This window comes from Oryctolagus cuniculus, chromosome 6 (assembly GCF_051225735.1).
Source record: "Oryctolagus cuniculus isolate XC-2025 breed Fujian yellow rabbit chromosome 6, ASM5122573v1, whole genome shotgun sequence".
Classification (NCBI taxonomy): Eukaryota; Metazoa; Chordata; class Mammalia; order Lagomorpha; family Leporidae; genus Oryctolagus; species Oryctolagus cuniculus.
This window is the reverse complement of record NC_142872.1, coordinates 37,848,225-37,872,192: the sequence shown is the minus strand read 5'-3', so window position 1 is coordinate 37,872,192 and position 23,968 is coordinate 37,848,225. Positions and strand designations below refer to the sequence as shown.

General features: G+C 47.6%; 1 protein-coding gene across 25 annotated transcripts in view; it reads right to left on the bottom strand.

The window, feature by feature from the left end:
• ABLIM3 (actin binding LIM protein family member 3) overlaps positions 1–23,968 on the bottom strand; it is a 123,027-nt gene that overhangs the window by 38,376 nt on the left and 60,683 nt on the right. For all 25 annotated transcript variants that reach the window (XM_070076295.2, XM_089336046.1, XM_089336051.1 and 22 more), the window contains 3 exons: positions 15,501–15,627; positions 11,315–11,408; positions 5,175–5,262 (listed from right to left, as the gene is read on the bottom strand). In XM_070076295.2, the coding sequence (XP_069932396.1) occupies positions 5,175–5,262; positions 11,315–11,408; positions 15,501–15,627 (309 nt within the window). The remainder of the gene's footprint in view (positions 1–5,174; positions 5,263–11,314; positions 11,409–15,500; positions 15,628–23,968) is intronic.

Below are 23,968 nucleotides of genomic sequence, written 5' to 3'. Positions count from 1 at the left end.
AAAAGACTGAATGCACAGCAGAACTTAAAAGAAATAAAAGAAAACATGCTCTTGTCTCGTGGGGGCCTGAAAACCCTCCCCCAGCCAGACATCAGACTTCTCCCAATTAGAGAATTAGAGCCCATCAGACAGCAAACAAGCACAACAAAGCAGCCACAGGCATCTCCAAGGACCATTTGCAGTCTCAGACTGTCCAGCTCCAAAGATGTCAAGACTAGGTTTTTAAGCTCTGCGGGCACCCCAACTCTGTCACATCATTGCCTTATGGGGTCCTCTGCACCCTTGCTTTCATTTCTCCTCTAATGTTCATGAGGACCTTGTATATGCTTGCTGTCTGAGCAGCAACAATGTGGGCCTGCCTCAGTTTCTCCACCATGTAATGGTTCCTCCCACTGGGCTGCCACTGCACCTGCTATTCTCACTGCCTCCACAATCTTTCCTTCCTCTTCACTCTCCCACCTCCTACTCATTTTCAAAATATTGGCTTCAGGGAAACTTTCCTTATCCTCCCTGACCGGGTCATGCTCTCATGGCATCCAAATTTGACTCATGGCAGTGTCCAGGATATAATGTGACCTCCACTGGAATGGGTGAAAGAAAGACAGTGATGTCTTCTTCATTTATTGGATAGAATGGAAGAGACCCAGAAGTTGCTTCTCGAGGTCAGAGTCCACTACTGGAAATGCTGATGCTTGGACACAGAAGTCTGGGCTCACAGCTTGCTCTTTCCATTCCTGTGCTGTCCAAGAGGAGGATTTTTTTTTGCCCTTTCTGAGGGCTGTTATTTGGAGTCCTGGTACATCCACCTGGACCTCCAAGGCCCAGATCTCAGTGATCACAGAAACCCCCTTGGCTGCCACCCCCACAAGACACCCACAACTGGAGTGAGCATAAATCTAACACTGCACAGCCCTGCCCCCCTCATTCCAGGATCACTCAGCATCTCTTGAGGCAGGCCCTTGAAAGCCCTGCAATTACTCCCACTCTCCCAGGAGCCAGGAGGGTAGGGAGGGGGGTAATTAATAAGAGGGTGACAGGCCCTTCCTCATTACCAAGAATATCTCCCACCTCCTGGAGGCATTTCTGCCTTAGGTTTGATGGTGCATTCTCTCTCATGATCACAAAGCTGCTCATTGCTTAACTCTTTCAGTATCTGTGTGAAGCTGGATTAGTTGATAGTGATCTGTGAGGCTGTGAGCACCATGAGGACAGCTTCTTTGTCTGATTTGCTCTCTGCTATGTCTCGGACATCTGCTACACAGTGAGTATTCAATAAATATTTGTTAAATAAATGACCTGGGAACTTCCCATTTATGACATTATGAAATAACTTCCCTGTTATTTGGAGTCCTGATACCTCCACGGCCCAGATGTCAGTGATCGCAGAACCCCCATTGGCTGCCACCCCCACAAGACACCCACAACTGTAATCAGCATGACTCTGACACTAACAGGGCCATGAAGACATCACATTTGCTGAGAGTGGTAATACAGGGTCCTGCAGCAGGAACCACTGGGGGCTCCAGGCAACAAGAGATTGGTGTTCATGGGAAGGGACAGGGATCTAAGTAGCAGCCAGGCCTGGGTCCCAGGAGGTGAGGTGAAGAAAGTCCAGGACGGAGAGTCCTGAGGCCAGGTCCCACTTTGCCTCTACATGCTCTGTTTCTCCTGCAAGTCTCTTCCTTTCTCTGGGCCTGTATTTCCTATCTATACAATGAGGACTCTCACTTGTTTACAATGACACCTGATATCCTACCTCTGATACCTGTGATAGTACATACAAGTAGGCAGTTATAGAGACACATCATTTTAGAAATGGTTACCTTGGCCGGCACCGCTGCTCACTAGGCTAATCCTCTGCCTGTGGCACCGGCACCCTGGGTTCTAGTCCCAGTTGGGGCACCGGATTCTGTCCCGGTTGCTCCTCTTCCAGTACAGCTCTCTGCTGTGGCCCGGGAAGGCAGTGGAGGATGGGCCAAGTCCTTGGGCCCTGCACTGGCATGGGAGACCAGGAGGAAGCACCTGGCTCCGGCTTTGGATCGGCACAGCGCGCTGGCTGTAGCGGCCATTTGGGGAGTGAACCAATGGAAGGAATACCTTTCTCTCTGTCTCTCTCTCTCACTGTCTAACTCTGTCTGTCAATAAATAAATAAATAAAATAAAATAAAAAAAAGAAATGGTTACCTTGAGGGCTGGCGCTATGGCGTAGCGGGTAAAGCTGCTACCTGCAGTGCTGGCATCCCATATGGGCACCAGTTCAAGTCCCAGCTGCTCACTTCTGGTCCAGCTCTCTGCTATGGCCTGGGAAAGCAGTAGAAGGTGGCCCAAGTCCTTGGGTCCCTGCACCCATGTGGGAGAATGGGAAGAAGCTTCAGACTCCTGGCTTTGGATCTGCACAGCTCTAGCTGTTGCAGCCATTTGGGGAGTGAACCAGTGGATGAAAGACTTCTCTTCTCTCTTTCTCCCTCTACCTCTGCCTCTCTGTAACTCTGCCTTTCAAATAAGTAAGTAAATTAATCCCAATCCCACCTGGGAGTCCCCAGCATTCCCAGCAGATGGCACAGGTTTCTGTTGACAAGTTCTAGACTAAGGGTTCTCAACTGAGCATGATTTTGTGACTCTGGAGACATGTGGCAACATCTGAGACGTTCTTGCACAATGGGAAGGGGTACTTTATTGGCATCTCACAGGTAGAGACCACAGACAATACTAAATACAATGCACAGGACTACAGAATCATACACTCCCAGATGTCAACCTTGCCAAGGTTGAGAAACTGCTCTAGGAGAGGGGACTCATTACATCTTGAGGGAACTCATGGCCATGGACATTTGTGGCTAGGACAAGCTCAATAGGAATACACATTCCCTGGAACTGCCCCCTTGGCCTCAGAGCTACCTTTTGGGAAAACCTGGTAGAAGGGCCCTGACTCCTTTCCAAGGTGGCTATTAAAACATCTGGGAAGTGGGCAGGTGGCGCTGTGGTGTAGTATACTAAGTCCTTGCCTGTGGTGCTGGCATCCCATATAGGCACCAGTTCCTGTCCCAGCTGCTCTTCTTCCTGTCCAGCTCTCTGCTTATGGCCTGGGAAAGCAATGAAGATGGCTCAGGTGCTTGGGCCCCTGAACCCATGTGGGAGGTCCAGAGGAAGCTCCTGGCTCTTGGCTTTGGATTGGCCCAGCTCTGGCCATGTTGGGGGCAAACCAAAAGATAGAAGACCTTTTTCTTTGTCACTCCCTCTCTCTGTCTGTAACTCTGCCTCAAATAAATAAATAAAATAAAAAAAAAATCTGGAGATGGCTAATCATAGTGATTCAGCCAACAGTGGTCATCTGTGAAGCAGGTAATCCTGGTGCCAGGGTCAGGATTGAGGTGTCAATGTCAGAAGCATTTGATCTCAAGTAGAAGGTCAACAGTTCTTACACAAGCCTGAGGGGACCAGGTATAAAAGAAAGGACTGTGGGGATTCAGCGATGAGGGAGTATGTTGGCTGTGGGTAGGCTGGAGGGGTCAGTGGTGTTTATAGAGCATGCAGAGACTGAACTGTGCATAGAATGGTAGGAGGGCACAGGAAGACAATGGAAAGAACTGTGAGTTTATTTCAGGGGCTGGACACCGTCTTGTGATGAGGCTCAGCCCAGACAGTCCTGCTTGTACCCAGCTTGTCTCTTACCTCTGTCTAACATGAGCCATATGGCTCATCCGGGTCTGACACACCTGCCATCTCCTCACCCACCTTTTGCCATTAGGCTGGCACCTCCCATCCTTGATATCTTTGTCCAGGCTCTATGGTCTATGTATTTGTTTCCCCCAAACCCAACTGTTGAAATTCTATCCCCCACCTCTCCAGGTGATGGTATTTGGGGTGGGGCTTTTGGGAGATGATGGGGTCAGGAGGGCAGAATCAATGGGATTAGATTCCATATAAAGGAGGCCCCCGAGATTTGGGAAACCTGGACCTTCTCACCATGATAGAGCATAGCAAGAAGGTGTCATCTGCAAAACAGCAGGTCCTTACCAGATAGCAACCTTCTGGCACCTTGGCCTTGGACTGCCAGCCTCCAGAACAGTGAGAAGTAAATGTCTGTGGTTTATAAGCCACCCAGTCTATGGTCTGTGTCATTTGCTATGGCAGACGAATGGACTAAGACACCAGCCAGTGCCCAGTGACTTTTCCATCTTAGCTCTCAGCTCTTTGGTAGGAGTCTCCCCTGACTGTTCCCACCTCATTATGTGCTCAGAAAACCCCCTTGCTTCTCCCTGTCATGAAATTCACCAGTGTTGACATTTATTTGTGTGATTATTGACTAACACCTGGATCTCTTGCTGGACTGTAGGACTGTGATTGGACCTCACTCTGGCCAACTGCATGCCCTGCATGAGGTAGGGCTCAGGAAATAGCAGTTGAGTGGATGAATAAGTGATGGTATGTTAGCTTTGTCAGCAAAGTGTTGGGTATGCCTAAGGCTAGGAAGTTTGGAGCCTTGGTGAGATCTTAAATACTATACTGAATGTTCCTAAGCTGGTGGGCAGGGAGGGGCCTGGAAGACCCCTAAGTGGGAGAAGTGCCAAGAGCACTGCGATGCCTTGGGATGATGCACTGGGCAGAGGACAGATGACTTGGAGGCCAACTGGATGACTGTTGTAAGAATCCCGGGACAAGAAGACTGGGCCCTGGGAAGTAGCAGAGGAAAGCAGCCCTGGTTTGTGGCTGGGGACTATTGGCATCCCAATTCCTCTTTGTGCATCTTTAGAGTCCCTGGAAGACCTAAGCAGGAGCCTTGTGTGATGCTCTGAGATGCAGGGATAAAGGATGGAGAGAAAGGTAGTACTGTGGATACTCTGCGAGTGTCTCTCTAGTTCTCTGGTCCCTTGGCTCCACACAGCTCAACCTCCCACCCCTGGCAGAGCCAGGGGAGTCTTCTCAGAGCACTGCCAGGGAAGCAGGCCAGCCGAGCAGCGGGTGGAGGCACAGAAAGATGGAAGGCAGATTACATGTCACTTCATATTAGCCACACCAGCAACTTTTCCCATCTGACCAGAGAGGGGGAGAATTAATTGCAATTTTGAGGACAAGCCAAAAGCAAAGATAACACTGAAACAGAAGGAGATTGTATCTCCTTTCCAGTCATGTGCAGATTAGAATGCCTTTTACATAGGGTCAGATTTGCTTACCTGTGAGGTACATCTCCTCCCCTTCGGTGAACATCTGGTGGCAGCGTACGCATCTGGCACATGTTGGGTGGTAGTGCTTCCCCCCTGCCTATGGCAATCAAGAGATGAAGCAGTTCGTCAGAGCCAGGACAGAGGGAAGGATTGGGTTTAGACATTTCCAGGGGGCATGAGTGATGCTGGTGTCTTCATGGCCATAAAGTTGGTTAGGAATCTCCTTGGGGGTTCAGAACCCAGGAAGCTTGGTGATTTAGATTGCGGGTCCCTGATTATAGGTCAGCGGACTTCCATGGACAGTTGCACTTCTATTCTGGCAGTGGGAAGGGCCCTTCAGAGACCACTATTCCACTTCTCCACATCTAGGGAAATGGACTAGCAGTACCCAAAATAATTTTACATGGCATATGAGCTTGGGATTTAATAACATTGTAACAGTGAAAAAACTATCTGTCTTTCAAGGCTCTATCACTTCTTCTGATTTTTATCAGGGGAGACTACAAGTTTGATGCCAGTATGTCTTTAACAACTATCAAGTACTTACTACCTTTTAAAGAATGAGAACAGGAGCAAGCTTTGGAGCCTTCTCAAAAAAATAGAATTTAGAACTATATGAAAGGACTTCAGAAAGTTCATGAAAAATGGAATTCAAAGACAAGTTTAGTGGCTGGTGTTGTGGAACAGCAGGTTAAGTCTGCATTTCCTGCATCCCATATGGGTGCTGATTCAAGTCCTGGCTGGTCCACTTCCAATCCAGCTCCCTGCTTATGTATCTGGGAAAGCAGAGAAAGATGACCCAAGTACTTGGGTCCCTGCCACCCACATGGGAGGCCTGGATGGAGTTCTGGGCTCCTGGCTTCTGGGCTCCAGGGTAACCAAGCTCTGGTTGTTTTGGCCATTTGGGCAGTGCACCAGTGGATAGAAGATCTCTCTGTCATTTTCTCTCTGTAACTCTGCCTTTCAAATAAAAATAAATAAATCTTTAAAAAAGACACGCTTATTTTGGCACAAAATAAATTGAATCCATGAATTTTCCTTTAGTAAGACACATTTTCCATGATCTTTTTGAAGATTCTTTGTATTCATTTTTGAGTTACTTGCAATATGACACATGATGCTGCTTTTCCTGTTATGTTGTATAAGTTTTCTTAAAACTTAAAGACAAATTATTCAGTCAGAATAAGTATCAAAGGCTCACAGACATGGATAAAACTGTGAGAGTAGTATGTGAAGGGCAGATGTTTAGGCTCAATGTATAAATAACAGGACTTGTAAAGCCAGACCTATTGGAGAGCTCCTGAACCCTGATTGTTGTACCTGGGAGCCTCTGTCCCTATCTGCAGCTCACCCGACTGTGACTCTGGTGAGCCCCCTTCCCTATTTCCACCTCTCTTCCTCACTACAATGGAAATGATTTGCAGCTGTGAGTTTTCTGTGGGGGAAGAAACCACCTCAGAGCAGTTTGTGCCTAAGTTCTCACAGGCAGTGTTGGGGCTGGATCTGGGAGAGCCATTGCCAGCCCATTACTCACTTCTACACTGGCAATTCTGGCACCAAAGTGGCAGCCAAGAGGACTTGATGTGGAAGGGCCTTTCAGTGGCAGCTCCAGAATTTCTATATGGGGGGAGCTTTGTGCAGCGATTGATTGGAAGGTATGGTTTGTTGTGAAGGCATATTTTGCATGTCAAGGCAGGGTTAATTTTAATTGATTTGATGTGATTTGTGTATTTAGGTAATATGTGGGGGAGACTGGTAGACACTGAGGTGTTGTAAAGTCCCCTGTCAAAGCCTTCATTTGGACTAATGCTAATGGGTCCTTTTCAATTCAAAAGTACAACAGCATAATAAGAAGAGCTATTTCCAAACCTTGTTTTGTTGGGGTTCATGTATCGGAATGGAATTTTGCTTGCTGTGGAGTAGTCAATTTATTCTAAAAACTTAGCAAGAATGTAGAAAGGACTGATTTTTATAAAAGGAAAAAAATCTCTATTTTTTTCATTCTTGGTTGTTTACATGGTTCCCACCAATGAGAAAATGTTCTTGTCATCAAGACTACCTATATTCAAACTTTGGAAGGAGCCTGCTATTTTCTCAAGCTAGGGTGTTGTAGGACTGATTCTCTCGTACCATGACAGAGATAATAGGTTTAATTAGTAGCCTCTTCCCACTCTGTGTCTCTTTAACTTTTCAATTATAGACCTGTTTTCCAAGGCAGCAGCGCCTTGGCAGAAATGAATCTTAGCATCTTCCTAAATGTCACAGCCCACCACCCTATCCCAGCTGAAAGACGCTTTGGGCTCAGCTAAGCACACTTGGCCACGGATGATTTAGACAATAGCAAGAGGGAAGGGTGGCTGTTAGGACAGCCTGCACCTTGCATAAGGAAAATCCAAGTCAGCAAGAAAAGATGAACCTGCTCATCTGCTGACAAACTGAAGACAATAAAACAGTGAAAAAACAGGGCAAAGAATTGGTACTAGAAAAATGGGGCTTACTGGAGAGGACTGGATGACAAACAGGGCTGGGAAATGCAGCAGCAAGGAAACCAGGTTTGGGTTTTCCTTGGTAGGGAGACAGTTAAGGAGAGAGTGTGAGTGACACTCAGCATATTGAGCTCTGTCACTAAAGATCGGATTGTAGATGGCCTGGGGAGGGAAGAGGTGAGATGAGAAGAGAAGGAGAAACAATTTAATTAAGTGCTTGCTGTTTACCAGGCATCATGCTGGATCCTGTAGTGGGCCACTGTTCCTCCCTGGGAAACATCCTTTCCCCTTTCTTCCAGAAATAGCATCAAGCTTTCCTTGGTGGGACATCCCCATATCATTCCATACGGTTAATCAGTGTTGATCCCAACAAAAAACACATTCCTACTCTGAGTCAGCTATTGGTTCAGGGATGGGCCTGAGATTGTCCAGGATCAGTGAGTCCCAAGATGATCAACTTGGATCAGCTCACTTTCTGCTGGGGATACAGGCTGAAAGGATGCTGTGAGACTGGAGTGACTGGTGTCCGCCTCTCCACTGTAGAGGACAGCCTTTCTGAGAATGAAGCTGACTTGGGGGAGAGTGGAAGCAAGATGGCCAGAGACTCCAAATGACTTTGTTTAAGCAGTGGATCCAGCTGAGCCTGAAGCAAGAATTACTCTTGGTACCTTTATTATGGGCTGAACAGACTTCATTTCTGGTCTAAGACATTTGAGTAAAATTCCTATATTTGCAACCAAAAAAGCCCTGGCAGATTCATGAAGAATTAAATGATGATAGTTTTCTCTGTTATTAGATAAAAGACCCAGAGAAGGTAACTGACTTAGGACTTCACAGCTAGAAGTGGTAAACCTTGAATCCAAGTCTGTTTCACTGCAACTATAGTTTTTCCTGACATCATGCTGCCTCAGAGACCCTTGAGTGTCTGAGAGGTATGAGTATCAGTATGGGAGAGAGGAGTCTGTAGTCCTAGATGTTGGTTTGCTTTCTACTAGAAATATTGTCTAACCTTGGAAAAGTACCTCATGTCTTGGGTCTCACTTTTCTATAAAATGAAGAGCTTGAACTAGTTGATTGCTAAAAGTCTCTTCTAGCTCAAGGAAAAAAAAAATCAGTCCAAGATGTTAATGGATCCTTGTACAAATGGAATCAATAGAAACCAGTCACAGCTGCTGGAGGGAGGGGTTGGAGGAGGATGAGGGCTGAGAGAGGCTACCACATGCTAAACAGTCATACTGGGGTGGGGGTGGGGGTAAGACAGCCACCCCCACAGAATTCCAAAGCAGCTTGGAAATGCTGGAACACATTCCCATCTGCAGTCCTGCATGTAACCAAAGTTTCTTTTTGAAAGAAAAGCCTGCTTTTGTGATCTTCCACCCTGCTGACCTGCCAGGGCAAGCCGGGTGCCTGGTCCCACAGCTAACAGCTTATGCTCAGCCCAGATAGCCCTTCCTGCTCTGCGGAGTTGGACCGACACTCTGACCTCACACGCTTCCTGAAGTTCTGCTCCTTTACTACCTACCCCATGTTCCATCCCATCCCTGATAACCCCTCACATCTTCCAACTCCTCCACCTCTTTCTGCACCTCCCCAAGGCTGCTTTGGTCCTTCTCTCTTCCTCTCTCCCTCTCTCTCCTCCCTGTCTTGTCTTAGATATCCTGATGACTCTCATGGCGCAATTATCCAAATGCTGATTTTTTTTTTTTAGATTGGCCCCTCCAGGCCTGAGTTTTGTATCTGAGCTCAGATCTACTTTTCTGACTGCGTTTTTGAAACCTTCCTGGGATTTCGATCACAGCCTATCCCAAATGAAATTTGCCATGTTTTTGCCCAGATCAGCTTCTTTCCTGCTGTGCCATTTCTACAGATGGCAACACCAGACTTCCTCTCACTCAGGCTTGATATTTGGACACAAATTTTGGCTTTTTCTCCCTAAATACCCACATCTACAAATTGTGCCACGGGCCTCTTCACTGGTCTCCCCTTCCAGAATCTTCCCTTCACGTTTAGCCTGTGTGCATCATCACTGTGTCCTTGCTGGGGTGCAGCTCTAATAGATCACTGCAGCTCAGTCTCTCTTTTGCTCCACATTGCCCAGAGAATCACATACAAACTCCCTATTGTATCCCAGGAAACCTGGGCCCAACAGCCATTCCTGTGTTCCTGCTGCAACCTCTGCTTTGCACTCTTTCCTGCTCCCAGGAGATGCTAAATTATTCACCAACTCTGTACATTTTCTCATCTGATTCTGAGTCCATGTGGTAGACAGTGCAGTCTTTTAAAAATATAATCTTATCAGGACCGATGCTGTCATAGTGGGCTAAGCGTCTGCCTGCAGCGCCACACCCCATATAGGTAGTGGTTTGTGACCCAATTCATCTCTCTGCTATAGCCTCAGAAAGCAATAGAAGATGCCCAAATGTTTGGGCCCCTGCACCTGTGTAGGAGACCTGGAAGAAGCTCCTGGCTCCTGCCTTTGGATTGGCCCAGGGCAGCTGTTACAGCCATTTGGGGAGAGAACCAGCAGATAGAAGACCTTTCTCTCTGTCTTTCCCCCTCTCTGTTACTCTGCCTCTCAAACAAAGAAGTCACACACACACACACACACACACACACATATCCTTGTCGTGGTGCTCTGGTTTAAACTCTCCAGTGGCTTTCCATTGCACTTAGTATAGAACCCAAACTCCTAAACCTAGTCTACAGAGCTGAATGTGGTGTGCCCTATATGCTACACTCCATTGGCCCCAAGCCTTGCTTCACAGAAATCAGCCACAAAGGCCTTCTTCTCTGTTCCTCAAAGGGTCAAGCTCATTCTTCCTCTACCTCTTCATCCTCAGGACTGTGCTTCTGTGCTACACTGTCTCATGCTGAGCCCACATGTGGCTGCAGGATCCTTCTCAACACAGGACTCTATGTTACCATGACCAACTGGCCATATTTGGCTGCATTAATAGCAGACCTGGCCTGTCCTTCCCCAGCCACTGTCAGATGGAGACACTGAGGCCTGGAGAGGCATGAGTTAGCAGTAGAGTCAGAACCCAGTTGTTCTCTTAAGCTATGGTTTTTCTTAAGGACCAAAGTCTTTCCTGTTTCTGAGTAGTCCAAAAGATAGGAAGATGGCTTTCAGGCACACAGGGTGTGGGAAGGCGGGAAGGCAGGAAGGCCAAGGCCAGTGGACGAGTTGCTTGGGCAGAGGCTCAGCAAGGGTGCTGCAGGTTGTCCTGGAAGAGCGAGCTGTGCTTGGGAGGCTGGGGAGAACTGTTGCCATGGTGACGACCAGCCAAAAAGGACTTAGGGAGCAGGCTGCTAGACAAGCTGGTTCTTAAATCAGCACATTACCAAATACTTAACAAATATAAAAAGGTTTTCATCCTCAGGCAGGACTGGAGAGAAAATTGTAATTGTTACTCTGTAGAAATCTGGGTTTAAACTCAAAGCAGCAGCTGATTTTCTTCGTAAAGCTGGGAGATAATTTCATCCAGCTTCTCATTTTGGGGATGCCTATAGATCTTGGCAAGGTTATGTGCTCAAGGTCAGGTAGCAAGCAAAGCTGGGAGAGAGGCTGAGGCAATGTGACATGACTCCTTCCTCAGCAATGACTTTGTGGAGCCACGGACCATCCCTGCTGAGAGAGCTTCACAGTTACTGATGTTCACTTACCTCCAAGACCCTGCCGCTGATGTATCGGTCACAGGTCTCACATTTAATGCCAAACTGGGAGTGGTAGTCAGACTCACAGTACGGAACGCCATCCCTGCAAGAGGAATGTCACACGAGGGAGGAGGTGAGGGCTCCCAGTGGGGAAGGGGGTCCCATGGCTGGCCCAGCACCTGCAGCCTACTGGGTTAAGACTGGAAGCACATGGGTAGCTCATTTAAAGTGCAGTCTTTCCAGACACCCCTCAGATCTACAGAATCAGGGAATCCCTGGGCCATGGGTCCAGGACCTGCATCACGACAGGCTCCTGGATACATGGGCACCCCTGCTGCTGGCTGGCCAGCTATGGGTATCCCCTTGCCACTTACCCACTTCCTTTCCCACAAGTTTTCCAAGTCTACTATGTTCCCTTTACTCCAAAGTGCTCTTTTTGAAAGGTATTTAAAACATTTATCTAAGTGCAATTCTATCTAGAGTAGGTAATATTTGCTTGCAGCTCAATGTTCCTAAAGCAAAAAGGGAAGTCTCCACCCTCCCTTCAACCCTTCCCAGTTTCCTTTCTAGGAGATGAATCGATGTGGTCAGTTTTTTTCGTATCTTAAGGTATCCTTCTTTTAATCACACATTTCACCTGTAGGAGAAGAGCCATCTGACCATGTGCTCAGTTCAGTCGAAAACAGGAAGCCTCTCTGTTCTGCCTCCCCAGTACTCCTTTCTACTCAGTGCTTATGATTTGTTGGACAGCAATGACTGTTGTTCATTGTTATTGTACTGCCCCCTACTATTCAGACGCAAACACTGCTCAGCAGGTGCCAGGCCCTTTGATGGTTATTCTGTTTACTCCTCATAGCAGCCTTATGAGGTCAGAACTGTCAGCATCCCTAGTACGTGGACAAGAAAATCCAAGCAGACGGTAATAAAGTAATTTGTCCCAGGCCCCATGGTCTGACCTGGAGCTGGAAATCAAACCCAGGCAGTCCAGTTTCTCATGCAGGTTGTCATGAGGACAAAAAGAGATGGGTCCGGTGTATCCCAGGACTCGGCACAGGGCCTGGCCCTTGGTGAGTACTAATGGGTGTGAAGGCTGAGAGGGGTGTTCAGGGTGGGTGTTTGGTGCTTAGCTCTCTAGGGCTGACATGGAGTTGGCTGGGGACACTGGGAAGCACAGCTCAGCTGCTGGGATGGCCTTGCTATAAGGCCTGAGTCCTTAGAGGAGAGGGGTACATTGCCCCCACTTTTAAGCATAAGAAGACTTAGCTCAGGTTCAGAGAGCCGCAGAGGACAGATGTGACGTTTTCCCATCTTTAAGCCATGGCCAGACTAGGGTGGCTGAGAGCCCAGCCTGAGTAGCAGGACAGTCAGCATTTCCCTGAAGGAGAAGCAGCGAGCACTGAAGCCTTGGGAAATGCTAGAGGGTGAGAATGGGCCCACAGGCAAGGACTTTCTGGGGTGCTCATGAGACAAGCCTCCTCTTCCCTTCCAACTCCTCCCACTCAAACCAGGTTCTCGCTCTGTGGGTGTGGGAGGGGAACTCTGCAGGGGGAAAAGGTTGTCAAGTGTGTATATGTTTGTGTGTGTGTGTGTGTGTGCAAGGTGACAGCTAAATTTGAATATAAATGTGTACACAACCTCCTGGGACCCATGAATTTTGAGGTCTTGGGGAATTTGAACCACACAGGAGTGTTAGGAAGAGGCAGATGGTAATGTGAATGCTCCCTGGCACTTAATAGATAAGAAGTACAGATACCCGAGCCTTTCTGCGCCCCATGCAGAACAGAGTCCTCTTATCTCCATTTTCATAAATGAGGAAATGGACGTTCAGAGCAGCTGGGCCCCCTGCCATGGTCACACTGGCCAGGCTTCTATTCTGGGCTCCTGACACTGGAGCCAGTGCCCCCAGCCCCTGCCACTCAGCTGCAGTCGGGTGGGGGGCCAGGACCATTACAGAGGCATCAGGTTCAGTGGGCAAACTGGGCTGGGTCTTCTTTAGAGGAGCTCTGAGTGAGCCCTGAGTGCCCCTGCAAATTCTGGGCTCCCAGACTCAAGGACTCTCAGCCGGCAACATCCTAAGGGTACACATCACTTGGCAGATCTGCAGGGCAGTGCAAACTCCTACCCTGGCATCCAGAGCTCTCAGTGACCTACCTCAGCAGCTTGGGACCCAGATTCACCTGTGCACACCGAAGCCCCCAAACAGGTGGAAGGGTTCAGCACTTGCCCACTCCCGGCCCTTGCCCAGACAAGGCGTTATGCCCACAAACTCTCCTTTGCATTTTTATAGACTTTGAGAGCTTGTTTGGAGGTTCTAGCAGGGGAGCGAACTACTCCTATACCCTTGACCAAAGACCAGTCCTCCTCTAGTGGGGAAAATCGTCTTCTTTGACTGAGCATGCAGCTTAAGGGGGATGAACACAGAGCAGTGAAGGAGGAAGGGACACCTACTAAGCCAGCTAGATCAGCCCAATCAACCCTGACGATCAATGGGGTGACAGATGTCGCAGCCAGATCACCCTCACATCCAATCCTTTGCATTTTTAAATCTCATCTTTATCGAGGTCCAGCTCAAGTACTATCACCTTCATGTAGCTCTCACAGACTGCAGATTCCACTTCTTGCTAGTTGAAAGGACTGTCCCTTCCTCTGACTATTCACAACCCTCCATTCATGCTCTTTGCCCAGCTTCCATTTCCCCTGGTGGTGGCAGTCTCAATGGAAGCCACACCTTCCACCTGAGCCTCCTGGGAATCACAGAGGGTGACTCTCTGGTTCTAAGGTTCAGATCCTCTTGACTAGTGAGTGGTCAGGAATGAGTGTTTCCCAAGATAGACATGTCAGAGGCAGTTCTGGGGCTTTTGTTAGAGTTCTTGGGAAAAAGGCCTTTTTCTCTGCTAGGCTTGCAAAGCTCATGGAATGACACCCTGGAGTTGCTGGTGATCATACTTGGGGAAGACATGATTGAGAGAAAATCCACACACAGAGAAAGAATAGCTAGGGATGGTGGGGGGGGAGAGAGAGAGAGAGAGAGAGAGAGAGAATGAATGAATGTGAGAAGAAAGAAGAGAGAAAAGGGTGAGGAGAGAAACAGGGAAAGAGAGACTCCTGTAATACTAATGTACTGTATGCTTAAGCTCCTGAATTCAGTCATGCCTACAGCCACTGCTCTTCTGGACTTTGCATTTCTATGAGTTACTAAAATCTCATCCTTGCTTTGAAGTGAGTTGGAGTTGAGTTTTCTATTACGTATGATCAAAAAGCTTTTAGAGAATTAAGCTTTTCCTGAGCATCACATGCCACCTCCCTTGGTGCCAGGGTCCTCATGGACACAGCGTAATTCCCTTTCTAGGCTGTAAGTGTCTGGACAGCTGAGCAGGTGCACTCAGGGGGCAGGGCCTAGGAAGGGTCTGGGGTCACACAATGTCTCAGCTATGCGAGGCTGTGCTCAGGATTGTTTGTAGGTGTGGGACTACATTTGGTCACCAGGGCCCAGCAACAAGGGGGCCTTATTTAATGCTTCCTTTGTGCAGGTCCCTGGGGCTCAGCCCCTCTCTTTATGTGTTCATCACCTCTTCTCATCTTATTTAAATTCCTTCAACCACCATGAGTGGCCCACATCAGGTACTGTGCCAAGGGCAGCAGACCCAACAATGACTAAAATGAAGCTCCCATCCTGGCAGAGACAGACAGAGAGCACCAACACTGGAGCAGAGTACTTACTGCTCCAAGACTCAATACTGTGTGAGCCTGAGTGTCTCCTGGGGTAGTGTTTGGGGATGTAGGTGCTAAGGTGAAAACCTGTGCCAAGCAGGCAGTCAGGTCCCTGCAGGTAATGAAAGCTCCATAGGTGGTAGCTGGTATCATGATGATAAACAGCAGTAGCAATGGGAAGGCTGATATGGAAGGACTAGAGGTGGCAGGAAATGGTATGAGGCCACTTCTGAGCAGAAGGCATGGAAATCAAGACCACAACGAGGGGGAGGGGGGACAAGCAGGTGAGGAAGGGCGAGGAATGTCTCAGGCAGAAGCAACAGCCAGGGAGGCTCTGAGTGTTCAGAGAGGATGGTGCAGTTGTTGTGTGGCCCCAGTGGGAATAACAGGAGATGCTGCTGGAGGCTCGGGCAGGCCCAGGTGGGACAGGTTCATTGGACGCAGAGGCCCAGTGAGTGAGGACAGAGAGGGGAGAGAGACCCACTTGCTGATGTACTCCCCGGTGAGGATGACACTGCAGGTCTGACACTTGAAGCAGCTGACATGCCACTGCTTGTCCAGCGCCAGCAGCGACTGGCCATGTTTGATCTCCTCCTTGCAGCCGGCACAGTCTGCAAAGACAGGGGACACTGATGAGTACAATGTCCTGGACTCCTCTGACCTCTTGCCATCATCTCAGGCCCCACCAGTGCCCCCCAGGAACACCAGCTTGCCTGCTGCTGCTCCCACCCTGCCCGGCGCTCCACAGGTGAGAGCAAAGGTCACCAGAGTCCTGGCCTCTTGGCAAAGGATCTTGGTGTGGAGGAGAAAGACGGACCTTGCTTATCATCTGGCCACTGTTCATCCAGTGCAGACCCTGTCATGTTTCTGGCCCATTCTCAGGATGCTAACATAGCTCATCTGACTCTCTGGATTTCAGCACCTGCAGCTCCAGCATCTGCAGCTCTGGGAGCCTGCATATTTTTGGCATCACAGGCCCCACTCAGACCTGCCAAAATCTCTGTATGACACTCCTGGGGATGGGCCACACCTTTCTCCTTACTCTTACACTGTGCAATCAATGGCAAGGGCCGTGTCTGTATTTTGCAGTTAAATTGATTCCCTTACTCAGCAGGATGCTGGACACATAGTAGGAATTCAATGCACATTTGCTGAATGAGTAAGAACGAGTGGGCCTTATAGTGTGTAGAGAAAGGACAGCAGCTTTGCCACCCCACTTGTCCCCCAGTGTGCTTCTAAATCAAACACTTGCCTCCCCAAGTAGTATGGATGAAAGCATCTGATGAGAGTGTCCTAAACCAGAAAGGTGCCTTGTGCCTTGTCATTGTCACCCTAGATGGTGTTTTGGAACCCACAGAAGCTGGGATAGGCCTTGGGTTTAGCTTATTGCTCAGTGAATGTCCTTGGGGGGTGGCTGGGCAGGAAGTGAAACCTGCATTCACAATACTTGGAAGATTCTGGGAATTCAGGCTGACTTTGGAGGAGGAAAAGGTCATGGGGCCACATTGACCAGAGGACAGACTTCCCTGTTGGCACCACAAGACAAATGCGCACTTGGGAGGCATTGAGGAGAAAGGAAATGCATGTGAAGTTTGGGGCGCCTGCCTGGAAGCCCTCAGTTGGGAGCTAGCCCTGGAATGAAGATGATGTGTCTGTCTATGGAAGAAGGGTTGCGTGTCCAGCAGGCTGGGAGGAGGGCCTGGCCCTGATGAAGTGTTTGTGAGCATAAGCCTGCACAGTGCCTGCTTCCTGGCTGCTGACTGTTCTTCTAATATCCCTAAGTAGAAGCTAGGGGTAGGAAGGTCTTCAACTATAAAATGCTTCAAGCTCCAGGCCTGTAGAAGGGTGCTGGGAGAAGGAAATGTTTTGAGATTTGTCTGCCTTCCTTTCTCTGGGGATCATTCTGTAAGTCTCCCTGTACAGCCTCTCCAGTTAGTATTTTTCAGAACATAGTTGTTTAGAAAGGTGGTCCATGCTCCGTGGAGAGGAAACTGAGAACTTCAGGCATCTCATGAAGCTTTGTAGACTGCAAAGACTGAACTTGTGTTTCTGAGGGCCTCCCTGACAAGGCTTAATAATTCCACAGGAACTCAGAGTTCGCAGAGCATTTGGTCAAAGAGCCCACCCAGTGCAGGGATCTATAGCATCTTAACAGGTGGCACCCCATCTCTGCTTAGCTTCCTCGAGGCAGGGGCAGCCCACTCTGCTTTCAGACAGGTAGGACTGTCACAAGTGTCTTCTTTTTTTTTTTTTTTTTTTTTTGACAGGCAGAGTGGACAGTGAGAGAGAGAGACAGAGAGAAAGGTCTTCCTTTGCCGTTGGTTCACCCTCCAATGGCTGCCGCGGCCGGCGCGCTGCGGCCGGCGCACCGCGCTGATCCGATGGCAGGAGCCAGGAGCCAGGTGCTTTTCCTGGTCTCCCATGGGGTGCAGGGCCCAAGCACCTGGGCCATCCTCCACTGCACTCCCTGGCCACAGCAGAGGGCTGGCCTGGAAGAGGGGAAACCGGGACAGAATCCGGCGCCCCGACCGGGACTAGAACCCGGTGTGCCGGCGCCGCTAGGCGGAGGATTAGCCTAGTGAGCCGCGGCGCTGGCCTACAAGTGTCTTCTTTATATGGAGCTGAGACCTGACTCCTTGTGACTCTCCCTGTCTTACACAACCAAGAATAACCTACCTCCTTTCCCACATGACACTTCCTTCCAGTATTTAAAGACACCTATGATTTCTTCTTCTTCCTTCCTTACACTTCACTTTATGTGGTCATCCACTGACCAAAGTCACTTGTAGATTTCTTGGAGTCAGACATGTTATTGGCCAACAACACAATACAATTGTGTCCTCAATACAATTTATTTGACAGCTACATGTTTTAAAGCCACATTGTAGTAATGAGTCTTCTTTCTCTAAGTTTCAGTGACACATCTGAGATGAATTTGGCACCTTAAGTTAAAATTTAGGAGCTGCTACAGTGTAGTGATTAGAGGCCAGGCTGAGAGGTGAGAGTGAGTGTTCAAAAGTTGGTCTGGGAGGGGGAATCCCTGCTCCACTACTTAATAGTCACATGATCAGTAAGCTCTGGCTTCCTACCTGAATGTTTTCCTCATGGACTAGTGTAAAGATGAATTGCAGTTAGGTCTGTAAAGCCTTAGCAAATGATTGGCAGATAGTTACCCAATAAGTGCTTGTTGTCATTATTGTTATTTAAAATTTAAAAAATTTATTTATTTATTTATTTTTCCTTTTATTAAGAAACTTTTTATTTATAGCCCTTAAGGCATTCAGATCTGGCTAAAAAGCCCATGAGAGGATTTCAGGCATGGAAAGCCTGTGGCAAAAAATGACCTACATGAGGGATCTTTGTGAGTGAGATCCCAGGGGAAAGAGTGACCATCAAAGGAAGTACCTTTCTCTGAAGGGTGGAGAGAACTTCCACTTTGCTTATGGCCCTGTCTAAATACTGACGGAGTTTGTGGACTCAAAAGGCTTCCATAGCCTTGGCAGCTCATGTCAAGAGCCTTGGGTGATCACTGACATCATAAATAAGAGTGTCAATTGTTAAAACAACAACAGGAGTCACTGTGAAGTTATTCCCCATGTAGGACATCTGTCCTTAATGAGTTTACTGTGAGAATTAATGGTAAAACTCTTCCTCAAACAGTACTTTACACTTTGTGTCTGTGGGGGTGCAAATGGTTGAAATTTTTACTTAGTATAGAGTTGGCCTTCTGTATATAAAGATAATTAAAAATGAATCTTAATGAAGAATGGGAGGGGAGAGGGAGTAGGAGGTGGAACAGGAGTGTGGGTGGGAGAGCAGGTATAGGGGGAAGAACTACGATATTCCTAAAGCTGTACCTATGAAATTTGTATTTATTAAATAAAAGCTTTCTAAGTAAATAAATAAAAAGAAACATTTTATTTAAGGAATACAAACTTCATGCATTTCATAAGTACAACTTTAGGAATCTAGTGATTCTTTCCACCATACCTGCCTTCCCATCCACTCATCCTCTTCCCTCTCCCATTCCCAATCCCATTCTCCACTAACTTCCATTTTTGATTAACTCTGTGTACAGAAGACCAACTCTATACCAAGTAAAGAGTCCAATAATTTGCACGAGAAAAACAAAAACAGAAACAAAACAGTTCCTTAATAGTTGAGACAGGGGCTGTTAAAAGTTATTGCATCTTGAAATTAATTTCATTTCTTTTTTTTTTTTTTCAGAAACTTAATTAACTTTAAAGAAGCACTCAAGAATGATACATGTTTTGCAAACACTTAGACATAATTAGTACAACTCTTTGAGGACAGAGGTCCTGCATGGGAAGTTGGTACACAGTGACTCTTGTTAATTTAGCAATTAATACTCTCATGTATGATGTCAGTGATCACTCAAGGCTCTTGACATGAGATGCCTAGGCTATGGAAGCCTTTTGAATCCACAAACTCCATCAGTATTTAGACAAGGCCATAAGCAAAGTGGAATTTCTCTCCTCCCTTCAGAAAAAAGCACCTCCTTCTTTGATGACCACTTCTTTCCACTGGAGTCTCAACCACCAAGGTCCTTCATGTAGGACATTTGTTTGTCACAGTGTCTTGGCTTTCTATGCCTGAAATGCTCTCGTGGCTTTTCGGCCAGACCAGAATGCCTTTAGGGCTGATTCTGAGGTCAGAGTGCTATTTAGAGATATTGTCATTCCATGAGGCTTCTGTGTGGACTGCTTCCCATGTGGGAGCATTCACCCCTTTTAAATTATATCTAGTATTATTATCAAACCCTTAAACCTATCCATATGATCACTTTAACACTTAAGATGGTATTTTTACCAATAAGCTTAAGGGGATTTGGGGCCCCATGGCAAGTTTTTAAACTATACCCTTAGAAGTAAGTCTGCAGGAATGTATGTAGAATTGTACAGCTTTACAGTTACAAACTTCATATGCTTCATAATTACAGCTTTAGGAACATGGTGATTCTTCTCATGCTGCCCCCTCTTCCTCCTCCCTCTCTTATGCCCACTTTTATTTTTTTGAGATCTATTTTTAATTTGTTGTCATTATTATTAAACATTCTTGGGTTCTTAACTCATATTACATGCATTATCAAATCTCTGATCTGAAGCTAGAGCAAAGGGATGGCATTTTAGCATAAGGTTAAGCATCCACTGCAATGCTGGCATCCCATATGGGTGCCTTTCTGGATCCTGGATGCTCCACTTCTTATCCAGTTCCCTGATAATGTGCCTAGGAAAGCAACAGAAGATGGCCTAAGGGCTTGGACCCTTGCTACCCACATGGGAGACAGGGATGAAGCTCCTGACTCCTGGCTCCGGCCTGGTGCCGCCCTGGTGCCGCCCTGGTGCTGCTCTGGCTGTTGTGGCTATTTGGAGAGTGAAGATATCTTCTGTCTCTGTGTCTGTAAGTCTGCATTTCAAATAAATAAGAAATGAAATTTTGAGGCCAGAGCAATATTCCTGCTATAGGAAGCCTTGCTTATACTCCTGAGATTTATGGGGTGCCTTTCTGTGTCATACTGCCAGTTTTCTATGATTTTGGCTTCATATTTATCAGAACTCTTCTCTCCCTTTTCTCCCTTTGTTCATTCTTGACCACCAAGGGGCCTGAGGCACCCCACCAGGGGGCCCATGGGTCTCGTGCAATGAGCAGGGTCAAAGAAACCACACCCTGTCTGAGTTGGTCTCTATAGAGCAGCTGTCCACTTGTGTGCTCTTCTCTAGTGCAAATTACAGTCTTCAGCTGGCACAAAGTATGACACCACCTGTCCCACCCAAACCTCTCAGTTTACTATGGAGGCCTCTAAAGACCCCAGACAGCCATTTTTAGTTCTTCTTTACTATTTATATTCCGCTTAGATCAGCAAAAAATGAGTGTATTTTATGAGTCATGGCAAGCTATCTATTATGGAAGACAAGATTCTGCCCAATTAGCAAGTCATGTCTCTGGCATCGGGTGTTAAGGGAATAAGCTCCATAGCCAGACTACCTGGTTTCACATCCTAGTTCTATTACTTATTATCTGTATTACTTTGGGCTAGTCATTTATGCTCTTTGAATCAGTTTTCTCATCTATGAAATACTCTTATTTCTCTCATAGAGTTTTTATAGTGATAAAATGAGATATTTTGTATGGACTACTTAGTACAGAGCCCAGTGGTATTCAACTGATGTTGGCAGTGATAATGACGGTGATGGTGGTCATGGTCATGTGGTAATGATGGTAAAGATGCTATTGCTGCTGATTCTTTTTGGTGAGATCTGTGCAGCACCTGGCAATAGTAGCAGTCAGTCAGTGTTAGCAATGGTGATGGTAGTTAGGTGATACTTGTGAGAGTGATGATAATGGTGGCGGTGATGGTGATGGTGATGGCAGTGAAGGTGGTGGTAAGGGTGGTAGTGATGATGGTGGTGGTGGTGGTGACAATGGTGATTTTCATGGTGCTGCTGGTGCTGGTGACTGTGATGATGGTGATGGTGATGTGGCTACTGCTGATGACTCTTCTCAGTGAGATGTGTAAGGAAACATTTCTTGTTCCTGTGGTAACACTATTTTCTCAGACAGTCCTGGAGTATACTTTGTCTTTTTGGAGTACACACTGCTCCTGTTTTTCCAAAATATTTTTATTCCCCCTCAAGGGATGAAACTTCACACTCTTGTAGAGGTAACAAAGACCAGAGCCGTGTCCCTTTCCTTTTCCATGTTGTGTGCTTCTCACCAATTTCTTGGACCTCCCTGGGCTCCCTCTACTCTTTGGTAAAGCAGAAGACCTTCCTATACAGCCTCTAGTCAGGAGATGACCTTGCATTTTCAGCAGGAACAGTGACAACTCTTGGAGAAAATCCATCTAAAAACATGCACTGCAGATCCACAGACTGATGTCTTTGCTCTGTGAGTAACCAGACCCACTACCATCCCAGACACTGCCCCTGGATCTGCCCGTGTGCTCATGTCTTCCTCTTGCCTCACCTTTCCTGCTTGCCCACACCCTTCTCTACCTCCTCATCTGCAAAACTACACTGGAGATGTTTAGGGGCTCTTCTCTCTTTGAAAAAATATTGAGAGGCAGAGAGAAAGGGGTGGGGGAAGAAAGAGAAGGAAAGAGAGGGAGGGAGGGAGGAAGGGGATGGAGGGAGAGAGGGAGAGAAAGAGACAGGGAGAGAGGGAGAGAGAGACTGACTCCCATTCACTGATCACTCTCCAAATGCTCACAATGGCTAGGACAGGGCCAAGCCAGAGCCAGGAACTCAATGCAGGTCTCCTATATGGGTGGCAAGGCTGCAACTGCTTGAACTCTGCCTCCCAGGGACTGAATTAGCAAGAAATTGGAATTGGGAGTGTAACTGGGACTTGAATTTAGGTACTAGGAGCCTCTGTTTGGGAGCATGCTCACATCCGAGACTCCCACAGTCAGCTGAGGAAATCTCCCATCTGTTAGAGACCTTATTGTACACATAACATAAATGCAACCTGAGAGAAATAACAACAGATTTGTGAGTCTTATGCTCAGTGTGCCTTTGGTGTGCTTTCTGTATTAAACCTCTCCACCAATGACATCCCTCAATCTATATTTAAACAGCATTTTACAAACTACAACATTTGCTACCTTGATTCCTAAATACCAGTAAGTCTGCTTTCTACAATACTCCCATTAGGATGATGTGAAATTCCATCTGTCCTTCTGGCTGGGTAAACGGAATCTTAGGAAGTCTCCAGGACTGCTTGAAATTGTGAAGAAGGCTTGTGGCCTCTGTACTCAAGCTGGCCTCTCTCTGCATTGCCCCACACACTGTCCTCTGGTTTCCAGGCCCCTCAGCAAGCCATGGTCCTGCCTCTCAGCATCCCAGCCTTGCTGTCATTCTGAATGATGCCTTCAAGGAGTTATGAAGGACAGCAGTGTGCACACTCAGCCACCTGGAGCTGAGAACTGGCAGAGCAGTAAACTGCTCTTGAACATCACAGGGGTGCAAGGGAAGGGCACTGTGCCTTTCAGGGACAAATTCGTATTGACTGAAAGGAAGGACAAGCAAAGGAAAGAGCCTTTCCTGTCTTCCTCCTGACTCTCCACCACTGGGCAGACTCTAATGGAGCCCCTGGGAGCCCAGGCCTGCTGATGCCAGTGTTCTCTGTGCATACTCCTGGGTCAGAGGCAGTCCCAGCCTGCTGACTGCGCTGGTGCATGGCCGACAGCTCTGCACCCGCATAGCTCTGCAGCCTAGAAGTCTAATGGATTTTCATTGATTCTCTCCACAAGGCCAGTGAGAGTGTCATATAACATGAAAGAGCACTGGAGCTAAGCCTGACTTACAGAGACCCAGGGGCCAGGGGGCGTACGTGGTCAGCAGCTGACAGGAACATCTGGGAACAGAGATTAGACATCTTATTGCAAGCACCTGGAGTGGAGTGGCTATTCCACAAGGGTGACTGTTCCTTGGTCCTCCATCACTAAATCTGTGTATGCTCCCTCCTTGTGGCTCTCAATCTTAGGAACAACAGAGGAATCACCCCAGAAGCTTAGAAAGAATGTCGGTTCCCGGGTTCCAGCCTAGAGGTTCAGGGTGAGCCCAGAAATGTGCCACAGTGAAGCTAAGGCAGCTGGTCCACACAGAAACTAGCATAGCCCTTTGTTTTGTGCCCAGGATGCCCACACTGGTCCTTTTGTAAGACGTCTGCAATTTCTTTCTTAGTAGGGTTTGGAAAAATTGAGAACCACAGTTGATAAAACACGTGATCAGCCCTGTAGGGATGCCCTTGGGACACAAGACCGGGAACTGAGCTTGTCTCAGAAGAGATCAGCCATGTGGCTGAGATGTGACCTGGCCATCACTGACTGAAGTGGGGCAGCTGTCTTTCCTGTGCTGTGCTTGTTAAACTTGGGCTTCTGGGCCATATGCCAACTGGGTCACGCTTCAGGAGGCCCCAGGGTGGGAACCT